Source organism: Amphiura filiformis, chromosome 3 (genome assembly GCF_039555335.1).
Source record: "Amphiura filiformis chromosome 3, Afil_fr2py, whole genome shotgun sequence".
NCBI lineage: Eukaryota > Metazoa > Echinodermata > Ophiuroidea > Amphilepidida > Amphiuridae > Amphiura > Amphiura filiformis.
Window position 1 is genome coordinate 9,011,361 of NC_092630.1, and position 13,662 is coordinate 9,025,022.

At 36.1% G+C, this 13,662-nt stretch overlaps 1 protein-coding gene across 1 annotated transcript in view; it reads left to right on the top strand.

Moving 5' to 3' along the window:
- The window catches only part of LOC140147800 (ATP-dependent RNA helicase DHX58-like), a 31,750-nt gene extending 18,088 nt beyond the window's left edge, over positions 1–13,662 (top strand). Inside the window, exons 8-17 of the mRNA XM_072169547.1 lie at positions 60–287; positions 804–878; positions 1,665–1,830; positions 3,019–3,114; positions 5,549–5,724; positions 6,868–7,054; positions 7,723–7,962; positions 8,976–9,143; positions 10,228–10,391; positions 10,981–13,662. Coding sequence (XP_072025648.1) covers positions 60–287; positions 804–878; positions 1,665–1,830; positions 3,019–3,114; positions 5,549–5,724; positions 6,868–7,054; positions 7,723–7,962; positions 8,976–9,143; positions 10,228–10,391; positions 10,981–11,496 — 2,016 coding nt within the window. The 3' untranslated portion in view covers positions 11,497–13,662. The remainder of the gene's footprint in view (positions 1–59; positions 288–803; positions 879–1,664; positions 1,831–3,018; positions 3,115–5,548; positions 5,725–6,867; positions 7,055–7,722; positions 7,963–8,975; positions 9,144–10,227; positions 10,392–10,980) is intronic.

Consider the following 13,662-nt stretch of genomic DNA (forward strand, 5'->3'; position numbering starts at 1 on the left):
TGCTCTTTGTTGTTCTTGATTTTTTATAATATTGTTTATACTCGCGTTTCTTTTTTAAGACTGCTCTGGTGGAACAACAAAGTAAACTGTTCACTAACTACTTGGGTAGCGATGGCGTGATTGGCTTAAGCGGTGGGGAAACATCTCACGGTCCTTTGAAATCAATATTAGAAGCCAAATCTGTCTTGGTTATGACGGCACAGATCTTAGTCAATGGATTACAGGACCATTCCGTGGAGCTATCTCATATTGGACTGCTCATACTTGATGAATGTCATAACTGCCAGGTAGGACCGTTAGCTTTACCAGTTACACTGTAGCTTTGAATTAAATAAAATTTCACAAATCACATTTTAAAGATAACGCTGGGTATTAAAGTTAATGTAGATGACATGTTGCAACAAGTCCTTATGATTATGCACTCAAACATTACATATTAATGAATACTTGACATTCTGCATAGAAGGTGCAATTAAGGTTCGAATAAAGTTGTTCTTATATAAATGTATTTTGTAATAAAATTTGGCATATTTTGAATCAAGGTGCCAATGGTTACTTTAAATACCAAGATGGTGTGAAGACAAAATGTTCCCTTTATGTAGAAAATCACAGAAGCGGTACTGTATAACATACCGTGTCACTCGTTTTTACTCGTGTTTTTAAAACACTGCTTCCAAACAAAACCCATTACATTTCTAAAAAAACACCCACATATCTATTATTCAAGGCACTGATGGGCAATTTGTAAGTTGTTGTAATCAATGATATGATATAGTGGTGTTCCCTTTGTATCACATATGCAGAAAAACGCACCGTATAACAAGATTATGGCTGCTTACCGAGATATGAAGCTGGATTCCAAACATCCCAGACCTCAGGTATTGATTGTTCATTGTTCTTCTCAAATATAAACCAAAACTTTCTTTTAAGAATAAAATATCTTATCACATGTTTGAAATGCTCATTGTTAGATCATTTGAGCGTATATTCGCTTTTTGATTTCTTTTTTTCTTCAACAATTTACCTAATTTAGACAGACGTCAGAAAGACATTTAATACTGTGCCTTGGTACATCACTCACAACACGAACTTTAAAATGAAAATCTTTCCTCGACCATTGTAAATGATAACATGACTTTCGTTATATTCGTGTAATAAAACCATAATGAAAATCTTTCCTCAACCATTGTAAATGATTACATGACTTTCGTTATATTCGTGTAATAAAACCATAATGTAACTTTTTCTCACGCGCAGTAAAATTTTCACTAAGAAATCTGGAGTTTTATACTGCTGTCATGTACTTAAATTAACTAAGATACCCTACAAAAATTTGCGGTATTTCTGATAAATCTGAGATTTAATAATAAACCATATTTTCAAACATTTTATCACTGTAATCGAAATATTAGTCGAACGCAAATGTGATACCCACAAAAGATAATAACCGAATCCAGTCACGACAGACAGAATGACGAGCATGGACGACATTATGTGCTGGTATTAAATTTCTTTGCTGGCCTGCAGTTCTGTTCGGGTCAAAATTGAAAATGGATATCTTGGCGGTGAAAATTAACCTTTTGTGGAAAAGAAAACTGGAAATCTCGACCATTTTTAATGATTGCGTGACTTTCAGTATATTCTTGTAATACTTATTTTTCTAGATTCTTGGTATGACAGCATCCTTAGACATTGGCCAAGCAAAGTCGGAGTATCAAGCAGAGAGCAAGATCCTACAACAATGCGCCAATCTTGACGCAGAGCTTTCAACGGTCCAGAGTCAAGAATGCCTAGAAGAACTTGCTCAGTATCAAAATATACCAACAGAAGGTTCGTATTGTATAGCTTCCCTTGATATGATTGTCGTCTGAGCTGCTCGTACATACCAAATATGTGCATGTATACTCTATGGGTAAACCTGGCAAAAAATTGATATCTTGTTCGTATCAAATGTGGCTTGGTAATTTTAAATAATTATTTACTGGTTATACACGTCCAGATGTAGGTGCATATTCTCGTCACAGACTTGCATCAAGGTGATTTTGTTTGAACAAATTTGGGTTTAAGGATATAAATCAATTTTGATTGGGTTTAAGGATATATTTCACTGCTGCCAATCCAGGCCCCGAGGTATTTGAAATCATCGACTACCTCCAGCTCACTTCCATCAAGTGTTTGGATTGGGGATGCGGCTATATTGCAAACCATTGCCTTGGTTTTTTTAGCATTCATGCTGAGACCGACTGTTAGTGCTGCAGTCTCAACAAGATGGAGTAGCTCTTCGGCATCACTGAGACTGTCGGCCAATAGTGCTATGTCGTCAGCGAAGTCGAGGTCTGTGATTGTTTGCGGTCCTATCCTCCGACTTTTCCTTGTTTTTAGTGTGAGCCCTAGACGATCTTCGTTCCCATAGAGTGCTTTCCTGAGAGCATAGTCGAGGACTGTTACAAATAGAAATGGTGCAAGTGTGTCCCCCTGCAGTACTCCTGCCTGAATTACGAAGTCGTCGGTGATTCCATCTGGTATGGTAACATGGGCAACAGTGTTCTCATAGGTGTTTCCAATAGCCGCCACAAGTTTCTCTGGTACTCCATAATGCTCTTAGGATGTCTAGCATTTTCCTTCGATGGATGGTGTCAAATGCCTTTTTAAAATCGATGAAGACCAGTGCTGCTTGCAGATTGTTGTTTTTTATCTCTTCAATAATTCTTCTCAAGGCCAGTATTTGTGACACTGTAGACCTTCCAGGGCGGAAGCCATTTTGATTCATTCGTAGTACAGGATCCAGGAAGGGGCGAATTCTGTTGAGTAGTAGTCTGTTGTAGTTCTTTGCCACTATGGATGATAAGCAGATGCCTCTGTAATTCCTGCTCTCTCTGAGATCACCGCTCTTTGGAATTGGGATGAGATTGAGAATTGACCATATAAAAAAAGGAGAAGAAAACGTCCATAATAATTCACGATGTAGACACGTAGCCGTGAAAATAGTTACGCAAGTCATCCTCTTTTTTTCTACAGATATCATTGAAGTTAAGGGACGTCCCACGGATCGGTTTGCTAAGGTGATTAACACTATTATGGAGAAAATAGAAGAAGTAATAGAGTGCACAGAAGGTAGGTTTGCGAGCATTACGAACATATATTTTACAATTTTGTAAAAATAATATACTGAATTATTTTTTTTTATTAACATTAACATTTCTCGTAAGCTAGTGTGCATTTGAAACTAGTGCCAATTATTAAATAGTCAATAACCCATTTATTAACACTTTTAAACAATTAGAATAATGTGACACAAGGAAAGTGTCATCTTGGGCCATCGATATTCTTCTTTGCTGTTGTCATAAAAGTGCACAAGAGACAAAAATGTTCCACTCTGAAAGGAGGTATTAATAAATTTTAAGGTTATTTGATTAATTGGAGTTTTTTCATCGAAATACAATGACCCTTTAATTTTTGTAGATTAAATAAAAGGGTAATTATTAAAATAGAAAATTGGGAAGAATTTTGTTTAATAACCGTGTATGATCAAGACATTTTGTGTGGTACCTTGGAAACACAGGCAAAGATCAGTTGTATTAAATTGGGCATATGTTATGAAAGTTACTATTAGTATTATAAGGTACCGTGGAGCTTCCCGTTAATAATAAAGGTCAGTGAGAGTGGTTCCTGGTTTTGAATTGGGTAGGGATGTGCGGCGGGGATTCCGAAAGCATACCCCAAAAAACTTTGCATTCATTATGAAAGTTCTATGTATTCAAATCAGTAATGTACTAATTTCAACTGTCGATATTAACTTTACCATGTGTTTTTGGGGCGCCCGCTACGGCGGCGGCCCAATTATTAGGCTTGACTTTGTAAAAAGCTTCTAATTTCGGTCTTGCTAGATTTACTTCGTAACTGTTTTGCTTAAAACTTGCCCAGCTTAGAAATAAAACCACAATATGCTTGGATTTTATTTTATTATTGTTTTCTGATATGCACGGGATAAAATGTTGTGCGTATATTCTTTGTTTAAAATACAAAATTAATGGGCTTATAAAAACACCGTGACCTTTGTATGGTCAGGTATGGTTTAAACCAGATTACCGCCTCTTAGAACCCGATAGACGGTGACATTTGACCATTCTAATTATGTATGTTTTGAACATGTTTGCACATGAACTAGTTGTTTACAGTGTGAAGAATCTACAACATGCTCATCTATCAGGGCACAGTTCTTTAACCCAATACATTTGTGCATTCATTGAATGACCTTTGCAAATGTGAGTACAAAAATTCATACTTAAGGTCAAATTTTGCACTATGATTGTATAATTGAGGCTATTGATAATACGCCACTGGAATGAGGCCATTGTGGTCGATAGTGATTGCAGTAGCAACAGGGCCGTGACCTTTGCACACCTAATCCTTAAACCAAACAAAACAACCATTGACCAATCATGAAATCACTAATTGGTTTATGCGCTTGACTGCTAACTGATTGTTACCAAAGATATTAGAACACAGCTCAGTATCTTTGTGGTGACTATCTCTGATACAAAACATTAATTAACGAATTTCAATTCTTGTCAGCAGAGAAAGGAATAAATTCGAAAGACATGATGGTGTTGAAGGTTAGAAGTGTATTGCAACTAGAGTTGACAACCCCGCGATATGGTAGCCCAATTAGGCGGCTTTTGACTCGTGGTTCACCGTTGTTGGGCAGTTTAAAGCAATAATGTACGACTTAGGCCTACGTCATTTTGTTAGTGTTTACCCAAAATGTTGAATGAAATAATATTTATTGTAATATGCCTAACTGCTGGGAAGGGTTCCTAGCAAGGTAAAGTGAAAGAAACCCCAGTGGCTATTTTGTCCGTTTAAAATAGAGTTCTATGGCCGATTTAGAGTCATAATTATGACGTAATTTTGTTATTTATTAATTAATTTTTAGCAGAATTAATAACATAAAAATGGGCTGTGCCCGTTTCATGAAGAATAACGATCGATCTTACCCTTGATATAACAGGCCTGTCAATTTCTTGGAATTGTTTGATATGAAAAGAGGGTATGATTTTTTTGTATTAGTTTTTAAGTTTAAGTATTTCCTAGCCTCTCTTAGCCACAGGGTTGGCTACAAAAGACACAGAGTATATCTTAGGATAAACTGGCATGAGTGCGCTGACCCCAGGTTTTTAACATTTCAGGATTGTTTCTGGACGGAGGTCGGGTGAAAAACGAAATTACGTTTACATGACTTTGTCGAAATTCGTCGTGTGACAAGAATGAGTGTATAGATGACTAGGGAGAAGCTTACTTATTTGTGTCTTCTATACTATCCATCATATACCTTAGGCCCTGCATAACGAAATTTAACAATAATCAATATCCAAAGCAATATCCTCACTACAATAGGCCCCCTAAACAGAACTCCCACCCCACATAATCGCAAATTGACACGAAAGCTTCATTCCATGAAGCATCTCTCTCATATTTGATCATCATATCCCGTCCAGCTCACATTGGGCGCCCCATTCCTTTTTTAAAGGAATTTTTATTATCATAGAGTGGGATACGCTTCAAGCGCACAACCCACAGCTTAAGATACCTTCATCACGTGGTAACCAGCCATACGAGCAGTGGGTTGTACAGATGCAAGACGGTATAGCTGTGACAGTGAAAGCTCCAGATGATAAAGATACAAGGAGACGCAAACTGATGGCATGCACTGATCATCTCAAGGTCTGTAAGAACTCTACAGCTTTGATTCAGCACGAAGCAACACAATAATCAGAGGAAGAACCTAATGTAATGTGGGACTTATGAGTGGGTGACTAATTTCTGTGGGTTGTACATTCTTGAAAATTACACGAATTTCAAACAATATCATCCTTATTAAAGATGGGTGACCTAATTGACATCCTCGTCCCCTCAGCTTTTCCCAGAGGATGATTTAAGCACTTCCCAGCAAGTCTTGCGGTTAGCACAGCTGTGTGAGTGAACATGACACCACTGCCCGCCCACTGCATACACACGTGCATGGTTAAATTTGAATTTGGACAGATATATTTACAATAAAAATACCTTCAAAAAGTTGGTCGATTTCACATTTTATGTTATCTACAGAAGGTGTGAATTATCCTTCATGCATACATCACTTTAGATCTGAAATCGACCAAGTAATGACGACACACGGGCAATTCTAAAACAACATCTTTTGCACAGAGTTCAATGGGATTTGAAAAGTAAAGTGGCAGTTGAAACTCTAGTGATAAGACTTTTACAGTGCATGATGGAGCTTCCTTAAATCATCCTCTGAGCTTTTCCTATCAAAATAGAGATTTTTGTATCAGACGGAAGCTCATATATTTCTCATAATCCCAGTGAAATTTTAGGACTAAAAATATTCCGTTTATGTTATGAACACAAAAGTGATATACCACACATACTTACCGTTTTTTAGCCATTGTGAAACACGTTTTTTCTTCTAAAACGGCTTGTGCATTACCTCAAAAGTTGGCAATAATGGATTGTTTTCGTACAGGTCTTAATGTGAGGTACAAAACACAATATGAAAAAATATGAAGATGTAGTTTTTACTTTAGGGGTAGCCGTTCTTTAAAATTATACCGAAGTCTTTAAATGTTTATTTTGTCAAAGATATATATCCAATAATGTGATGATGTGTATTAAGAACATACACTAATCTATTTAAAGCGATGTACAGTATTCGTATTCAAAATACTTTTTAAATATAAGCAAATGAGACTTCATTCTTTTTTGTTGTGCTTCAAATGGAACAATGAATTTATTTAACACAAGTAATGATGATGATGATGATGATGATGACAATGATGATGGAATTATTAATTGATTTTGATGCAGGTTTACAACAATAGTCTGTACATAAATCGTGATATCCGAACTGTAGATGCTCTTTCCCAACTTGATGAGTTCATGGCGGAAATAATTAAGCACAAAGATGATTGGAATAAACTGACGGATGAAGAACAGCAAACAAAAGAAAATCCACTCGATGAAACCGACGAGTTCTTGCTGAAAATATTCAATGGTACGTAATTTAAAAATGGCACCTGCTTTAATAAGTTGCACCCCGGGGGGGGGGGGGGCACTCATGTATAACAGTTGTAAGCATCTGCGTGAATCGACTTTCAAAAATGACACCATAAGCGAGGAATTTGGTTTGAAATTTACCCTAAACAAGGATAGACAATATAAAAATACCATAAGTGAGGAATTGGTTTGAAATCTTGCACCTAAACAAGGATAGACATATTGCGTGTGTCGGTAGAGTGTCATTCTGTGACACTGAGTGATGATATCGGTAAGCTTAAAATTGGCGCTGGTTAGTAAAATCTGGTTAGTAAAATTGCTCAGAAACCACTCTTTTGTTCAACTATTAAAATCAAAAGAGTGGTTTAGGGCAATTTAACAAACTAAATTCTTCAAACTTCTATGGTGTCAAAAAATTCACCCTTCTTTTTTAATCAAATGAGTGTTTTGAGACCCTAATCGCGGATCCGCGCGGATTATCGTTTTGCTTTTCAAAACCACCCTAAATCCGCGTTTTTTTCACACGGATGCTTACAACTTTCATATATGAGTGTCCCCCCACGGGGTTGCACCTTTAATTCCTACGGCTCTCACCATTTAAAAACTAGGAAATAATATATATCTATTTTATTCGCTGTTCAAATTGTTATGAATTTCCATGTACAGATCGCAGAACAGAACTGGAGGCTATTAGCGTGCATCCAAACAGCCGTAACCCAGTTCTTGAGAAGCTTGGCGACGTTTTGTTGAAAGCTTTCGAAACTAAAGAGGGCGTTCCAGAGAAACGGGGCATCTTGTTTACCAAGACAAGGGCTTCAACAGAGGCTTTGAGAAAGTGGATTGAAGAAACGGAGCACTTGAAGTGGTTAAAACCAGGGACGTTGATTGGCGGTGGCGGGACTGGAGGTAAGATGAATATGCTGAAATGGAAATGCAAATTAATAAGAATTTTAGAAAGGAAATCAATGATTCCATTGGAAGACCTAAATTGTAAACGTAGCCACACTGTAGCATATCTGCCCGTTTGTCTTGAATCGATATTGGCTATCATTTTAAATTGTCAAAATTACATATCTTTTTTCTTCATTCTATCTTCCTCGCCCTTTGCCTCTTTGCCACATTTCTCCAATTCCTTATTTTCTTGTTCCATGTAATCAATTCTTTTGAACAATGCTAATTCAGTTGTAGTAGTATTACTACAAGGTAATATGATCCAATGATTCTCAACCAATGGGATCGTGACAACAGTTAGGTGCTCAAAATGTAAGGTCTCGAGCCTGCCTAATATTAAAGCCATATTATAACATTTGCTGAGGAGAACGCCCTCAAAATAAAATTTAAATTCTGGTTTTTACACGATTGTAATGTACTGTAGTCAATAAAGATACTCTGCAAAAATCAAGAGTTTAGGTGCTGTAGTTTTGTCAAAATCCGAGATTTTGAATAAAACGATGGAATCGGCGTTTTATTATTACGATGGAAATATTAGTCGAACACGTATGCACAGTACGTGTACACGGCGTGCGAGATACACACAAACCCCGAGGATCGTATCGTATTACAACCGCGGGAGTAACATGTATGGGCGCTAATAGTAAATTCAATTTTCTATGCTTTACCTCACTTGTTCGGCTCAAAATTAAAGGGATATATCTGACAGTAAAGCTAACATTTTATGGAAAATAAATACTAATCTATTTTTACAGAAATGTTATAATATGGCTTTAAATCGGATGTGGCATCACAATTTTAACATGTGGTCGCAAGTTCTATATGAATTAATATATTCATCAACAAGTCCTTTAAGCGCTACATGTAATCGGGGTAATTTATCACTGCATATATATATAGGCCTATATGCTTATTATCATTTTCTGTTTGGAGAGTCTATTATTACAATAAATTGATTTATTCACTAGGAATGACCCAGCGTCAGCAGATTAATCTTCTGGAGTTATTTCGTGAAGGAGATCATAAGCTGATAGTTGCTACATCAGTAGCCCAGGAAGGTCTCGATATTGCACAATGTAATGTGGTCGTGAGGTACAACTACGTCAGCAGTGTTGTTGCACATGTTCAAGCAAAAGGTATGTCGTTTCTATATAATGACTATTTCACCCGTAGCTGTGAGAGCAACTGGTTCAATATATTGAGGATTTTTAAAACCACGTTTAAGCTTGATTAGGCATACTCTACCATTTGACCCCATATGACCTTTGACCTCAAGTGACCTCGGCTTGATTTTGTTCATGCTCCCCTAATATGGAGAATTACTTTCACTAAGTTTCAGTCTAATTGGGCGAAGTTTAAAATTTAGCCCCATAGCCGGACAGACAGACAGACAGACTTCGCTCATTATTTTAGTAGTATAGATTTCCACTCTTAACATTGTGCCATGTCTATGGTAGAGATGCCTCTTTCAAATGCAACAGTGGATACTCCTAAAATATCCAGAATGTATAGTTTTTGACTTTTTATTCAATATACAAAAATTCTTTGGATCTTATGTTGAATTTTGATGTGCCAGACACATCCATTACCAATGCATATACTTCTTGTGCCCGTTTGTATTCATCATTATGTATTCTTCTCCCGTGCATTATTTTTGCGAACTACCCTTCATAGCCCAAATTATATAAATCTGCACGCTAAACAATGCATTATCTGAAACCCGCACGCTAAACAATAGATTTTAGATAATACGTGCACGCTCAAATTCTAGAAATACTACTTTCACATAACTAATAACGATATATATACCATCAAAAAAGTACGAATATACATTTTGTGGTGTTAAAATAATTATAGGTTATTGGTTATGGTATTTTTTTCATGCGCATGATGTAAATGCTTTGTGACATGCGTTGCACAATCATTCATTTCTTTAAAAAAAAAAACTCTAAACTATTTTTCCACAAAAAAAGAAACCATAAACACATCGACATTGTAATCAAATCAGACGAAGAAGGTGCAACTGGAATCAAACCGTTTGGGCTAACAAATTTGCACTGATTATGTAGAAAACAAATTGTGCTTAGTACATGTTCCTTTTCCATTTCAGTGCGTACTTTAAGGAATACATTATCGCAATATGTCCCTATAAAACCAGACGAATATAGATAAACTTATTATGAACGAAAGCACCAATTTGTGACGTACTTTATTTCACAGGAAGAAACAGGGCCATGGGTGGCCAATTCTTCTTGGTGGTAGATGAGCAGTTGAAGCTTAAGGACAAAGATTTAATGAATCGCATTCGAGAGCCAATGATGCTACGAGCTACCAAGACAATTCAGAAAAGGCTGACACAAGAAAAGGAACTTTTCCTAGAACAAGTAAGAAGACCCAAGCAATAAAAAAATATTTCAGAAACGTTATTTGTTTTTGGTCAAAACATTTGATTAATAAAATTTAAATGTCGGGGTTCTTTTTAGAACATTTTATATGAACAGACAGACACTACAACAACATTTAAAATGTGTTGTTAAAATGTTTAAAAGTTTTGCTGTGTTACTGTTATTTTTTTTGCAAACATTTTTGTCAACATTAATTGTTTTAAAATTTCAATGTTTTGAATGTAATTGAAACGCTTTGTAGCCTTTATACACCCAGCTTAATCCAACAGCGTCAGGCGTCAAGCATATAATTTATATATAATTATGTTAACGTTGCATGCTTACATTTTTACCGTGTTTAATCTACGTCGTCATTGCTCACCTGAAACTGTTATAGTTTTAGTCATGCTTAAGAAATATTCAAACTTTACATTGTTATTTGATTATGCTATTTCGCAGTTTTCCTCATCAATTGCAGTGCCACATTGCTTGATAACGTCCTTGGATTATTTCTTTGATTTAATTGTTTTAATAGGTTACAGTTGCTTAGCGTACATTTTTACCCCGGATTTTTACACTTCTGTTACAGATCAAAGAGCTACAAAGAATAGACCAAGTTGAGCGAAAGTTGAAAAACGAACAAGATGCCAATAAAAGTAAAAGCAAAGTGAAGACGGGCGTAAAGCTTACCTGTCGCAAATGCGGTGTATTAGCCTGCTACAATGATGACATTCGATGTGCCAACGGTGCTCATCATGTCGTCATTATCGACAAATTCCGCCAGTTGTATGACACCAAGGACGACCCAAAATTGCCAGTGGAAGTCGACGATTTTTACTTCCAAAAGATATGTGTGTGTAAAAAATGTAAGACCGAATGGGGTAAAATCGGCAAGCATAAGGGCATCACAATGCCATTTTTAACGCCGAAGGGATTTATACTGGAGTATCCTAATGGTAAACAACAGAAAGTTAGTCAGTGGAAGGATGTGATGTTCGAGGTGGCCCCCTTCACCGCGGAAGATCTGAAGAAGATCGTCAATACTGATGAGAATGAGATGGAGGACGAAGGTGATGAAGCCAGAAATGATGCAGATAAAGAGTAGTCGGAGTCAGCCAACTATTATTCGTCTTTCATTTTTTCGTAGCGAGCCAATTGGGATATTGCATTGGGATGCGAATGACTAAGTACACATAATGAACATGTCCAGATTCAAACACACTCATTATATCTATATAATACAACATACTCATAGGTGCATCAAAGGAACTTTTCGAACATTTTCACTACAAATTGACCCGCTAATCCCTTCAACTGACTCGTTAGTCATATAGTGCATGCCCATGTCAAAGACATACATCTCAAAGACATGCACTCTACTCTTGACATTTGTGGTAGTATTTTTCAATTAATAATTAGAAAAAAATGCAACGTTTATACGAGGTCATTCAAAAGTTATACCTTCATCGTCGCATCTCTGTTATCATACTTGCCAGGATATTGAAATCACCAATACGTGCCTGTGACACGTTTACGTCCAATCAGCCCGAACCAGACAGGCAATACCACAAAAAGGAATTGTGTTGCATAGTTTATAGGATGTTTTTACAATAACATTGGAATATATGAATTTTAATCCGTTGTTTAAATATCACTTACAAACACGTGCGTTTCTGGCAAATCGCAACGTAATATAATAGTTAAGACAATGGACTATGGATCATTAGGTTACGGGTTCGAACCCCAGTTGATGGGTTGTCTTTCATGGTTGCAATATATTATTAAAGTAACTGAAACGCAAATAATCAAGTGCTATGTCGGCGTGAAGGGTGTGTGTAATTGGTCACAGTTCACATCATGCCTATGTTCATTGATATGCTAAGTATCGATGTGTGCGCATCATGATGCAGCAATGTGACCTTTAAAGCCATAATATACGATCTTATAATATGGAATTGATTCATTTTTTTTCAAACCTGATTTTTTTTTTGCATATTTGTAATGTTTACACATGTCCCAACTTGCACCTATTAAAATGGAAGCAGCCAAATTTGTTGTCTTTGTAGGTCAACAGAGCAAAGTTCGACATATTACCATAATCTAAAAATTATGATAATATGTCTTCCCATAGAACTGCGTGTTAAATTGCCAAAATAACCAGTGTTTTTTCTTTTCAGTTTACCTTGTTATTTCAAACTAAAATGGACAGCAACCCTTCCCGTCAGTTATTACTAATATTATTTCAACATTTTGAATAAAGAATAACAAAATCAAAATTTGACGGAAATCGTACATTAAGGCTTTGACACATAAACACCTCAACCTATTTGCTGCCCAATGAATGAGGAAAGTATCGGTGTACTTATTTATTCTTTTCAGTTGATTTCCTATCATTTACCCGGGTCATTACTGTTGCAATACGATATTAATTAATAATGTAGACATTTATATAGAGATGATACTGTTGAGTTACGATTTCAATATGCTGATGAAAAACTGTCTGTTTATAATTAAAGACAGAGATAAAAAGAAATTATCGCGTCTGACGTCATCTGTCAATCAAATTCGAGCACGGTTTGTTTACAAGTGTCGTGATGATGACTTGCTGAACGCGGCGGTACAACCGGCGCCTTATTGTTAATTTTGCACCTTCAAACATACAAACCATCTCAAAAGTTAGGTCTTGATAGTATATAGGAAACTTTCTTTGGCGAAGGCACCATGTCAACAATGCCTATAAAAGCTGCTTTTTGCCTTGTAAAAGTACGTAATTTTTCGCCATTTGCTGCTATTCCTTTTCTCCGATCAGCACCAGATAGATCGGTCTTCCTTTTACGCGATATTAACCTGTGTAAACCAATCAAAGGTCGTAATTGACAGTGATATCAGACGCGATAAATTCTTTTTATCCCTGTCTTTAATTATAGTTTAAATGTATATTGAGTTGTTAAATTAAGCACCACAATAGCGTAAAATTGCAAGTTACACATTATTTATGCAACTACATATATTTAACCAGTTAGAGATTTTACTTCATGATGTAAAAAAGACAGGAAAAAAGTAATCGATCGACTGACCTTTTTTCATACCAAGTGCCTTTGTGCCTAATATATTGTTTATCAAATGTTTTATTTCAAAAAAGGCTGAAGTTTGTTATTATAGCCCTGTGCAATCAACTATGTACATAAAATAGAAAAATTTTAAGACATTTAAATGTGGTACTTTCATATTAATACTTAGAAATGTAAAGTTGTTCCAGTTATAAAGTCAA